General features: G+C 40.2%; 1 protein-coding gene across 3 annotated transcripts in view; it reads left to right on the forward strand.

Annotated features, from left to right (window-relative positions):
* The window catches only part of AK9 (adenylate kinase 9), a 234,122-nt gene that overhangs the window by 147,654 nt on the left and 73,044 nt on the right, over window positions 1-13,424 (forward strand). For all 3 annotated transcript variants that reach the window (XM_069726227.1, XM_069726228.1, XM_069726229.1), the window contains 5 exons: window positions 1,856-1,948; window positions 4,698-4,834; window positions 5,952-6,108; window positions 9,360-9,474; window positions 11,642-11,736. In XM_069726227.1, coding sequence (XP_069582328.1) covers window positions 1,856-1,948; window positions 4,698-4,834; window positions 5,952-6,108; window positions 9,360-9,474; window positions 11,642-11,736 — 597 coding nt within the window. The remainder of the gene's footprint in view (window positions 1-1,855; window positions 1,949-4,697; window positions 4,835-5,951; window positions 6,109-9,359; window positions 9,475-11,641; window positions 11,737-13,424) is intronic.

Raw genomic sequence — 13,424 nt, forward strand, 5'->3', positions numbered from 1 at the left:
CAGGACTATTCTGTGCCTCTATCACTCCAGGACTATTCTCTGCCTCTATCACTCGAGGGCTATTCTCTGCCTCTATCACTCCAGGACTAATATCTGCCTCCTCCTGCTTTGCTGACAGCCTTTATGCCGTGTAACTTCAGCAAAGGAGCTATCGGTAAAGCAGAAGGAGGCAGCACTTGACGGGGAGTAGGGCTGGCATTATATATCATGTTAACATTTGCACATCAATTCAAAATGCTGATGTCTCAGTAATGGGGGAACAGATTGGCCATTTGAAGTTATAGTTGGACTTTTCTTTAAAACTACATGTGCATATAAATAGTTTCATTTGTGAAATCCTGCTAACAGATCCCCCTTAGGGAAAACCTCTAAGGGTACCGTCACACTATACTATTTACCTACGATCACGACCAGCGATATGACCTGGCCGTGATCGTAGGTAAATCGTAGTGTGGTCGCTGGGGAGCTGTCACACAGACAGCTCTCCAGCGACCAACGATGCCGAGGTCCCTGGGTAACCAGGGTAAACATCGGGTAACTAAGCGCAGGACCGCGCTTAGTTACCCGATGTTTACCCTGGTTACAAGCGTTAAACTAAAAAAAAAAAACAGCACATACTTACATTCTGGTGTCCGTCAGGTCCCTTGCAGTCTGCTTCCCGCACTCAGTGACTGCCGGCCGTAAAGTGAAAGTGAAAGCACAGCCGCTGTGCTCTGCTTTCACTTTACGGCCGGCAGTCACAGTGCGGGAAGCAGAGACGGCAAGGGACCTGACGGACACCAGAATGTAAGTATGTGCTGTTTGTTTTTTTTTAGTTTAACGCTTGTAACCAGGGTAAACATCGGGTAACTAAGCGCGGTCCTGCGCTTAGTTACCCGATGTTTACCCTGGTTACAAGCGAACGCATCGCTGGATCGCATCGCTAGATCGCTAGATCGGTGTCACACACACCGATCTAGCGATGACAGCGGGAGATCCAGCGATGAAAGAAAGTTCCATACGATCTGCTACGACGTACGATTCTCAGCAGGATCCCTGATCGCTGCTGCGTGTCAGACACAGCGATATCGTAACGATATCGCTGGAACGTCACGAATCGTACCGTCGTAGCGATCGAAATGTTATAGTGTGACGGTACCCTTACATTGTACATGCAATCTAATCTGTGGACAGTGTGGTATCGAGAAGGAGAAGCTGAACAGAATGATGTATAGGTTTGTTGGAAAAGATTCAGTAAAACCTGTATTTTATTCATTGAAATCTCTTGTGTTTTATGCATAAGAGTCCTGGCTCGTCCTACTCAGTGACTGACAGCTATCTCTGCATACACAGTCATTCAGTGCTAGTTACTGAATAGGACCGCCCACTGGACTCATATGTATAAAAACACCAGACATTTCAATTGATTAAATGAAAATTTTCCTGAAACTTATCTCACAAACATGTACATCAATCTGGTTTGCTTCTCTTCTACAACATCTAGTCTGCAGATCAGATACTATTCTCAACATGACAGGTTCCTTTTAAAACATTAACGTCTAACACTAGAATCTAATTTGTGTAATAACTAGACAGTTTTTAATGTCTCTAAGGCCACGTTCACACTATCAGTATTTGGTCAGTATTTTACATCAGTATTTGTAGCCAAAACCAGGAGTGGGTGATAAATCCAGAAGTGGTGACGTGTTCCTATTATACTTTTCCTCTGATTGTTCCACTCCTGATTTTGACTTACAAATACTGATGTAAAATGCTGACCGGATACTGATAATGTGAACATGGCTTAACTAAGACAATTACGGTACAAAAAAAGTATAATGCACATCTAATGCAATGTATTATGTCATTTAAAAAGAAAATTCAGAATTGGATACAACTGAAAAAACCCTAGTGGAAAAGGAAGTACCTACAGAGAAGATAGAGGAACAAAGTGTCGTTGAAGAAACAGGTAAAACAGCAATGAACCCTTTCACTGCCATGGGTTTCTTAACATTTTCCCATTTTACGTCTCTGGTAACTAGGACAATGTTTGCACTTTTGACGTGTACGAATATAAACTAAATTACTAAACATTAATAAATTGATTTTCACCACCAAAGCTTATATATTTTCTGATAGTAGACTCCTGGCACATTGTCGGATTGCCACTAAGCACTTTAGAGATCGTTCTCATCTGCATCTAAATCGGACAAGTGAAATCCGATTAAAAAAAAAAAAAATCGGATTCCGCTCTGACTAATGTTATTCACTGATTTAGTGCTTATCTGAGATTTTTTTTCTTCTCTTCTCATCGGATCAGACTGAGACAAAAATCACAACATGCTGCGAGTGGCCTGGTGAATCGGACGAGACTTGCCAATGCAAGTCAATGGGTGCAAGAAAAAAAAAAAATAGCAAAGCACACAACCATGCGTGTGTCATCCGATTTTCACACACATCTCAAAGGAAAACCAGTGTGTCATCAGCCAAGTACTGTAAATTCAGAGCCCGAATAGTATAGCTAGAAACATGTCAGTGAGATATATAATAAGTGCTTTGCATGTGTAGTTTTCTGGTCTTGTATTTAGCGAATACATACAATGGCTTGGGGTCTTCTTTATTTTTAATAACCAGCTGAGGGAAAGCAAACACCTGGGGGCTGGTGTTATTATTTTGGGAAGGGGCAAATATCCATGGATCTTCCCAGCCTATTAATAACAGCTCACAGCTGCCTGCGTAGCCTTTACTGGTTATTAAAAATGGGGACCCCCCCAAAAAAAAAAATTGGTGTGGCATCCTCCCTATTTTTGATAACCAGCAAATGCTCAGCAGACAGCTGTGGGCTGATATTAATAGACTGGGAATGGGCCATGGTTATTGGCCCCTTCCCAGACTAATAACACCAGCCCATAGCCACCCCAGAACTGGCACAGCCATTAGATGTGTATGGACTTAACACATGTTGAATTTTTATTTTAAGCAGATGCGAGAATCTCCGTATTTTGCGGACTATAAGATGCTCCCCAAATAGGGAGGAAATTGGGGAGGAAAATAGGAAAAAAATGTTTTAAGAAAATGGTGGTGGTTTATCTTATAGCCTGCTTTTGCGGCGGTAGCTTATCAGAGGGGGACAGCTGTGGTGGAGCGGGGTCTCAGGAGGCACAGTTGCTGCTGCAGGAAGCAGGTCAGTGGTGGTGCTGTGGGCCCTGGGCTGGGAGGAGAGGGTATTTGGTGGTGCAAGGCTGCAGTGTGCTCCGGGCTCTCTGAAAATGTCAGCGAAATCCCCGCACTTCCCAGTTCTAGCTGCCAGGTTCACTTTAATAGTTTAATTTATGCTTTCCTATGTTTGCACAATAAAAATACTTTGTAAAAAAAACAAAATGTTTGTGTCGCCATATCTTCGGAACTTTGACATCCATCAGAATTCTGAATTATGCTTTTTGCCATTTTCTATTGAATGGGACAAAAAGAGACTAACATTTATGTAAAAAATTGACCTAACCCCTTCACGCCACAGCCCTTTTTCGTTTCTGCGTTTCTGTTTTTTGCTCCCCTTCTTCCCAGAGCCATAACTTTTTATTTTTCAATATGGCCATTTGAGGGCTTGTTTTTTTGCGGGATGAGTTGTACTTTTGAACTACATTAGTTTTACCATATTGTGTACTGGCTAATGGGGAAAAAATAGAAGTGCTTGCTGTGAAATTCAAAAAAAGTTCAATTCCACAACTATTTTTTGGATTTTGTTTTTCCCATATTCACCAAATGCTAAAACTGACCTGCCATTATGATTATCCAGGTCATTATGACTTCGTAGATACCAAACATGTCTAGGTTCTTTTTTATTCAAGTGTTGAAAAAAAATCCAAAGTTTGTTAATAAATAAATAAATACACAATGTTCCAAATTATTATGCAAATGACATTTTTCTCGGATTTTCCTATATGGTCGGTGCAAATGACAGTCAGTCTAATAAAAGTCATCACCCGTTAGAGTATACATCGAATTTCATTGAAGAAACCTCTTAATGATAACAGTATAATCTCCAAAATGAATAAAAACTCAAAATGCACTGTTCCAAATTATTAGGCACAGTAGAATTTCTAAACATTTGATGTTTTAAAGAACTGAAAATGCTCGTTTGTGGAATTTGCAGCACAAAACGCAATAATTAACGGAATCATAGAAAAACACACTTGTCATTTTTATCATTGAATCCTGTCGCACCTTGTGGTTTAGCGTGCAGAATCTACCGAGAGTAACATCTTGTCCAAATCTCCTCCTGTAGAGGTAACTTAACCTTTTCTATCCCTGCAAAGCGTAATGTTTCTGGATCGTCTGAATGTCTCTCTCTTATATGATTAATTAATCTAGGAACACCTTTACCAGACATAATTGACTTAAAATGTTCTCTAAAGTGCACAAAAAGAGGGCGAATAGTTTTGGCTATGTAGAACAAACCGCACAGACAAAATAAGACATGTACAACAAAACGTGTGCGGCAAGAAATAAAATCCCGCACTTAATGCTCTATCCGTCCTGTATTCAAAAATCTAGTGGTCAAATGAAATTAACTGAAGGAACAATGACCGCCCAGTGCTGGAGCCCAGGTCAAAGGAAGAGATATGTGAAGGGGATAAAGTGTCCTGGTTGTCTTTAAGTCAATGAAACGTATCTAAAATTGGAGGTTCAGTTTACCTATTTTTGCAAATTTATTGTAGACCAAAAAGAAGAAGTCACTTCTGACCATCCTGAAGTCCAACAAATGGTAGCGGAAGCTATGAGACAAGTACAGGAGACCCCAGTAACACTAAATCCAAATGTTTATATCGGCGCACTGGATAAAGCTATTACAGAGGTAAAGGTTCTAGAAACTCGATTGAAATTCTCTCTCTCTCTAGACCTTTCATTATCTTTTAACTAAACTGCTCGCTGTAAGTCTTCGTCTTCATATGTTATTGTTGTGGAAAACTTTCCTCTACTATTAGGCCATGCTGCGTGCCTTCCTTTTTTAACTGAGCCCCATTTCTCAGATTAATCATATGAATTGGCTTAAAAACCAGATGTGTATATACGGTAGGAGGCCAATTGGGTAAAGGGCTACGATCAGATGACAAGAACTGTTATGTGAATTGGGGCCTGACAGTGGCAAGCCATGATGTTTTGGAATACTGACAATTATTAATATTAATAGGTAATAATATTAGAAATACTCTTTACACAGGCTGATGACTAACCAAATGGACATACATGTGATGGTTGATTAGCAGCCATTTACTGTATAAGCTTGCCAGTACTCAGTCCACAAGAGAACTCATGATTGCTGTCAACTGTCTGCGTCTTTAATGCAAGCCTCCAAGCTATCCCTGGTTGAGAGCACATCCCTTCCTGTATACAAGAATTTGCTGCCAAACATATGCAAATTGTATGGAGAGGAACCGCCACAGACAGTGTGCCCATCATTGCTACATATACAGTGAAAGGTACCAAGCACTGATTGACATGCTGGGTTGACATGGGCTGTAAAATGACCCCCACAGGTCCCTTACTTAATAAATAGCTGTCCAGCCAAACAATTGTGACCGCTTTCTCTCTCAGCTCCCTCATACACAGGAGCGATCAATTTACCAAGCAGTAATGTGTTCTTTACAAAAGAACCCCTGCCAGACTGATCTCAGGGAGAACAAAAGGGGTCTTCACTCTGAGGTCAGACATACTGGATCCTTATTTTCCCCCTACATCTTCTGTCAATGAAGACTCCGGAGGCACTTCTATACATTAGACTGTCAGTCAAGCCTGCAGATATTGGTGCATAATGTGTATGGGGGCCTGAAATAATACCACTGCTAAATTATATTAGCTCCTAGTCCCAAAGAGGGACAAAAAAGATAGAGATAAAAAATGTCATATTTGCATAATGTGTGGATGTTATGAATGTGCTCTGCATATATTTTACCAAATTTATCATTACACAGTTCAATGAAGAAAATAAAGAACGATTTCCGGATAACCCCACTGTTGGAGGATGGGTATTGGATAACTTCCCTAATTCACCAAATTTTTGGATACCTTTGGCAGAAAAGGGACTTTTACCAGACACTGTCATTTGTTTAAACAATCCAGCAGAAAATGGTAATTATTACCCAAAATGTTTTTTATGGAGATCTAGAAACAGAACTGTTCTAAATGTGACATGAAATACACAGTGTCTGTTTTACTATATCTTAGATTATTATTATTATAAACAGTAATTTTTACATGTATATATTAATAAATATTTACCGTATGTATGATTTTACTTCATATTTCTAAGCAGAATAAACATATGAGGGCTGCTTTAATCACTGCAGAAGTTTATCATGGCGACTCAATGGTTAGCACTGCAGCCTTGCAGCGCTGGGGTCCTGGGTTCAAATCCCACCAAGGAGAACATCTGCAAGGAGTTTGTATGTTCTGTTGTGAATTCTGTGGTCAAGCTCCCTCCTGTGGTCATGAGTGGTACTTTGGCTGGTTCTGTCTATGAGCTTCCTCTGGTGGATGTGAGTGGGGCTGCGGCTTCTGAGTTTCCTTCCTCAGGTGACGAGGTTAAGTCGTTAGGTGCTGCTCTATTTAACTCCACCTAGTTCTTTGTTCCTGGCCTCCAGTCAATGTTCCAGTATTGGTCTTGCTCTCTCCTGGATCGTTCTTGTGGCCTGTCTTCACTTCATAAGCTAAGTTCTGCTGGTGTTACTTTTGTTTGCTATTTTTTCTGTCCAGCTTGCTATATTGGTTTTTCTTGCTTGCTGGAAGCTCTGGGACGCAGAGGGAGCACCTCCGTACCATTAGTCGGTGCGGAGGGTCTTTTTGCGCCCTCTGCGTGGTTGTTTGTAGGTTTTTGTGCTGACCGCAAAGCTATCTTTCCTATCCTCGGTCTATTCAGTAAGTCGGGTCTCACTTTGCTAAAATCTATTTAATCTCTGTGTTTGTATTTTCATCTTTACTCACAGTCATTATATGTGGGGACTGCCTTTTCCTTTGGGGAATTTCTCTGAGGCAAGGTAGGCTTATTTTTCTATCTTCAGGGCTAGCTAGTTTCTCAGGCTGTGCCCGAGGCGCCTAGGTCTGGTCAGGAGCGCTCCACGGCTACCTCTAGTGTGGTGTGATAGGATTAGGGATTGCGGTCAGCAGAGTTCCCACGTCTCAGAGCTCGTCCTATGTTATTAGTAGCTATCAGGTCACTTTGTGTGCTCTTAACCACCAGGTCCATTGTGGTTCTGAATCACCAGTTCATAACAATGTTCTCCCCGTGTTTGTGTGGGTTTCCTCCAGGTTTTCCAGTTTAATAATAAATCATCAGCAATTCCTCAGGAGAGTAGGGTAAAGAAATGTTTTGTTCCTCTTGTTCTCACCAGGAACTGTTCGACAGAATATGAAACTGGCTTTAGAGCTCATACTCAAGGCAATGTGGTTTGTATAGACTCCAGTTATGTCCCAGCTTTATGTGCCTTTCACAGGGGCCCATTAGAAACAAAAAAGCCTCCACAAATAGCATAGTTAAAGGATCTTATGGCATGATGCATAATTAACTTCACATGTTGCGTTCGGTGGGCACATCAAATGGACGCACGGGGACGCATCCGCATGCAATGCATGTCCCTGCGTACACAATGTTAACCCCTTCATGACCTTGGGATTTTCTGTTTTTCCGTGTTCTTTTTTCGCTTCCCTCATTCCCAGAGCCATAACTTTTTTATTTTTCCGTCAATATCGCCATGTGAGGGCTTATTTTTTGCGAAACGAGTTGTACTTTTGAACGACATCATTGGTTTTAGCATGTCGTGCACTAGAAAATGGGAAAAAAGTTCCAAGTGCGGTGAAATTGCAAAAAAAAGTGGAATCCCACACTTGTTTTTTGTTTGGCTTTTTTGCTAGGTTTACTAAATGCTAACACTAACCTGCCATTATGATTCTCCAGGTCATTACGAGTTCATAGACACCAAACATGTCTAGGTTCTCTTTGATCTATGTGGTGAAAAAAAATTCCAAACTTTGCTAACAAAAACAAATTGCGCCATTTTCCGATACCCGTAGCATTTCCATTTTTCATGATCTGGGGTCGTGTGAGCGGTTATTTTTTGCGTGCCAAGCTGACGTTTTTAATGATACCATTTTGGTGCAGATACGTTCTTTTGATCGCCCGTTATTGCATTTTAATGCAATGTCGCGGCGACCAAAAAAACGTAATTCTGGCGTTTCAAGTTTTTTTCTCACTACGCCATTCAGTGATCAGGTTAATCCTTTTTTTGTTGAAAGATCGGGCGATTCTGAACGCGGCGATACCAAATATGTGTAGGTTTGATTTTTTTTTTTTTATTGATTTATTTTGAATGGGGCGAAAGGGGGGTTGATTTAAACTTTTTATATTTTTTTTTTATTTTTTTCACATTTTATTTTTACTTTTTTTTCTTTTTTTTACTTTTGACATGCTTCAATAGCCTCCATGGGAGGCTAGAAGCTGGCACCACTTGATCGGCTCTGCTACATAGCAGCAATCATCACATCGCTGCTATGCAGCGGAAACGCAGGCTTGCTTTGAGTGCCGACCACAGGGGGGCGCTCACAGCTAGCCGGAATCAGTAACCATAGAGGTCTCAAGGACCTCTATGGTTACCCTTTTGATGCATTTCTGACCACCGATCATGTGACGGGGGTCAGCGATGCGCTCATTTCCAGCCGCCTGGCCGGAAGCACCGGGTAAATGCCGCTGTCAGCGTTTGACAGCGGCATTTAACTAGTTAATAGCGGCGTGTGAATCGCGATTTCACCCACCGCTATTGCAGGCACATGTCAGCTGTTCAAAATGGCTGACATGTCCCGGCTTTGATGCGGGCTCACCGCCGGAGCCCTGCATCAAAGCGGGGGTTCTGACTTCGGACGTACTATCCCGTCTGAGGTCAGAAAGGGGTTAAATATGGGTATGCAGGATGGATGCGGATTTGAGGGAAAGAGGTACTCAGCCCTACCTTGCGGACACAAACGCTAGTGTGAAACCGGCCTTAACTGGCTAGTTATTGTAGGAGCTAGTTAGCGTGGGAGCTACCTGATGTAAGAGAAGTATTGGACATATGTTGTATATCCGTTGTCTCTCATTGATTTCTCAGCGATCTGATAATTCTGATTATGTTAGGGAATTGCTAAATATGCAGTTCTCTATATGGTTTTTATAATAGCTTGTTGGAACCGTCTACTGAGGATCTCCCCGAAATGCCGTCCATATTTTGTATTAATAAATAATAATGATATTTAGCCTTGTTTCATTTTCGGCCCTTGTTCTGCACCATGTGGACACTAAGGATTGTGACATTATTTGTCATTCAGCCTTCTGACACTTTTGTATATTTCAGGAAAGTATTTGCTCAATAGACTCTACCACCTAAACGAGCAGGATGTTAACAGTGCTATATTACAAAGGCTTCAGAAGGAAAGAGCAAGAAGAATGCAGGAAGAGGAGGAAGCAAGGTATTTGTCACAATTCGGCTTCCGTTTTGGCAGTTTCCACCTTTTTGAGACAGGGATAATAAACGTGTGGCAAGCATGCTTTTGTGTCCACCTCGGAAACGTCTGACACTACTGCACCCTAGGCCGCACACAGCACAAAGTTATTCCGTCTGTGAATGGCCTTATCAGGAATTCCATCCAAACCCCGTTTCTGAGAGCTTCAGATGATAGCCCCAATAAAGCCTCTGACACGTGGCCGAAACACAGTTTAAACCATTCTTGTGAAATCTGCAGTATTTCCACATTGGAAGTACAGCAAAATCCAAGTAGTGCAATTTTTTATTCACTAAGAATTTGATGTGGACTTTGAATTTTTGAAAATTTTTGAAAATCTGCAGGATATTTAACCTGTATGGATGTAACCTAAGGGCCTGATTCATTTTCATTTTTTTTAAAGTCCTATTTATTGTCTTATGGTATTAAGTGACATGTTTTTTTTACCAAACTCTTCAAAATGGCGCATGTGTTTCATGAATTTTGTATGGTATCCAAAAAGTATAGTTTCTCCTTGTGGAGTGACATGTTAAGCATGTCGAGATGAGGAGACTTAAAGCCGCAATGCTCCTCTGGGAAATATGCAGATTGTCTCTTCAGAGAGGAAGAGGACTAGAACTCTCGTGCCACCTATTGGACGTAGCAATCCTAACAGTCAATGTCGACCCTTTCACGAGCCTTGTCCCATGAGGATAAGAGCCGTATGAAATATACTAAAAAAATGTACAAATTAAAAGAGGAATTTGTCTCAAACCAAAACAAGTTTAAAACACCAAAAACGAGGCAAAAGCAGGCACGAGCGCAATAATGAATCCGACCTTTGTGTTTTAGAGCAGCGCATTAGTCACTAAGCTAGTAATGTTATATCAATAATGCCAACTCTTTTCTCTTGTGATTTAATGTAAACAGCTTTTATATTTTGGCACAATTATATTTTACATTATAACATTGTATCTTAGCGTTTATAATTAGCTCACCCCCCGGACCGATAGGATGTGTGCACACGTTCCGTTTTTGCTCCCTGTTTTCAGTGCAAATTTGCCAAAAAAACACCCAGTGCCAGCAAAGTGAATGAGAATCCTGAAGAGTCATGCACACGTTGCTTATTTGTGACTTGCAGATTTAAATCTGCAGCGTGTCAATTATTTCAGAATTTTTGCTGCAGATTTCATCCATACTAATGAATGAGGGAAAATCTGCACCAAAAACGCATGTAAAAAAACATGGCAAAAAAGCTCCATCAAGCATGGCTGCCCCTTTTCTGATTGAGGAGTGGGCATAGGAGAAGCCATCGCTGTAATAATCTGTAAAAACCCTTGTTGAAGGAAAACTATTCACACTTTTTACTTTGTCAATGATTAACAATGCCTGCGTGTCTAATTAAAAAAAAAAACAATGATTATTTGTAAATTTCTACATTTATTGTAAGAATGAAGCATTGAAGGGAATCCGTCCCCCTGGTTATGCTGCTCGTAAATTAGGAACCTAAACCCCTATTCTAGCTCTTGGGAACTTACCTGGCTTTTTGCTGTACTTTTGATAATCTCACCATTATATCTGCTAGTTGTCTCAGTAATGAGCTGTCTTACCTCCCCCACCCATCCCACATTATTGATTGCCGGCAATCTGATCCATATTATTGATTGACGGAAAGCTGCCAATTATTTGTGAGTGCAGGGATAGACCTAGTTAATGAATCTTTACGACTACATAGTAGAGACTCATCACTGAGATGACTAGATAATACAGTGTTTTATCAGAACTACAGCAAGAAGCCCAGTAAGTGAAATAACACTGGAATCAGGGTCTCTATCACTATCATAATCTTTTTTAAGAAACAATATATGAAACTTTGCCATTTTCCCACTGGATCAATATGAGGCTTTTTACTTCAAAATGAGCTTTGCACACGCTCATTAGATGGGTAAATACAAAAGATAGGGTCTGAGTCAGGAGTCAGTGTATTGCTGCTAATAAATATGTGGATTTCCTGAAAGAACAAGAAGCATGGCCAGTGTCACAATTACGAGATTCGTTATTTTTAATACAAAGATAAAAACATTGTCAAAAATAAACAAAATTCAGATCGATTTGTTTAAATGTCATTATGCACAAAACTGTAATTTATTTTCAGAAAAGAACAGCAGGAGGCCATAAGGTTACAAGAAGAAAAGAAAAAGCTAGAAGAGCTGCAAAAACAATCAGATGATGCAGAAGAAATGCAGAAAGGTATGTGGTACCTCTAGCACAGTAAGGATGCCGAGTTCACATTTAGTTTTAAGCATTACCATAATGATATAATATGCGTTATGTACTGTAATACTGTGATGCTTTTTATATTTGTAGTTATACATATTTTGGTGAATCCTATAAGGTGAAGAATTAGGGCTCATGCAGACATCATTGGTTTTCTGTTCTGGAAAAAATTGTTCAAAGTTGGTAGAGGAAAGGTTTATTAAAATTGGAGAACTCACAAATTCTAACAGTCAATTCTGGTTACTAATTAAAGAGATTAATATAAGTTTATCGAATCCAAACATTTTAATTACTATGGAAAGAGATACAAATGGCAATGATAAACCATAAACCCTGAGATGGTAGAAACATAAAGGATTATGTGTTACAAAATTTGCTAACCCAGGTCTTCCATTTTTTTTTTTTTTTTACAGTATTTGGAGACGCAGCTATTATTTAACACAAATCTCCATTCAAGGGTACAGTGCTGATGAATTTGGTCCGGAATATCTGAGAATTTGGGGGGATTGGATTTTTTCCAACAGTATGCTATTGCATTTTTAACCACTAGAAGGACATTTATGATGGCATATCTCACTGAGGGGTCATATTGCTCCAGGTCGAGGGACAAAAGCGCCCCTTGCGGGGTAATCACAAAGTAATCAACAAAGGAGGCTATATGGCACGAGGCCTGAGGCCAAAGGTTTTTTATTTTTGGGCAGCCCCAGAACAAGTGGTATAGGCTACCCTGTTGTCCGCATTCTCTCCAACATAGTGAGGAATATTCTTGGTTCATGTGAGATAGTCTAATAGGTGTCAGGTACCATCTTGTCATTATTTTGAAAAGGGACTCATGTAGAGCCATTGAAATATTTGATTTGTAAGTATCGGCTATAGCGCTGTCCCATTGCTCAGTTTCAAACTCTGTACCAAGGTCAGACTCCCACCTCCTCATATATACATTTTTGGAGTTAATATTATTTTTAGTGAAGTAGCTGTACAAGTTACTTAAGCTCCATACGTTTTTATTATTTAGGCTGCACAGTAGTGAAGAGGATTTCAAGATTTAAGGTTTTCCCAGACAAAAGTTTTTGTATAGTGTCCTTGGCTCCTTTAACATAATAAAAAGGATTATCTCGGATGAAGGAAGATTGTATTTGGATTTAATCTCACTGAATGTGAGAAAATTAGTTCCATTGTGAATGTTTCCAACTCTTTCTATTCCTGATTTACCCCAAATTTCGGGCAAAGGAAGCTTGAATATTAAAGCTAGTAGATGAAGGGGAAATTTCATAATCTGTTTGATTTGATTTATTTTTTTACTTGGCTTAAGCAGAGTTCTCCAGGCAGAGAATATTGATTGAAAGATGGGGTGTGATGGCTCTTTTGATGGTTTATGGAATAGGAAATTGAAGAAAAGTTCCTGGACCGAATCATTATGGCTGACATCCCTTTGTAGACAAAACCAAGCAGGCTGAGTCTTGTTGTTACTAAACCAGTGCCAGCTATGTTTGGCCAAAGAGGCCAAATAGTACGCATGTACATTTGGCAATCCCGCACCTCCATTACGTTTCTGTCTATAAAGTATGTCTGATGACACACCCTAGCCCTCCTACCGTTCCAAATAAAAAAGTGTAACATACTTTGGATCTTGTGGATACATTTATATGGGAAAGTTACAG

The sequence above is a fragment of the Ranitomeya imitator genome, chromosome 5 (genome assembly GCF_032444005.1).
Source record: "Ranitomeya imitator isolate aRanImi1 chromosome 5, aRanImi1.pri, whole genome shotgun sequence".
Taxonomy (NCBI): domain Eukaryota; kingdom Metazoa; phylum Chordata; class Amphibia; order Anura; family Dendrobatidae; genus Ranitomeya; species Ranitomeya imitator.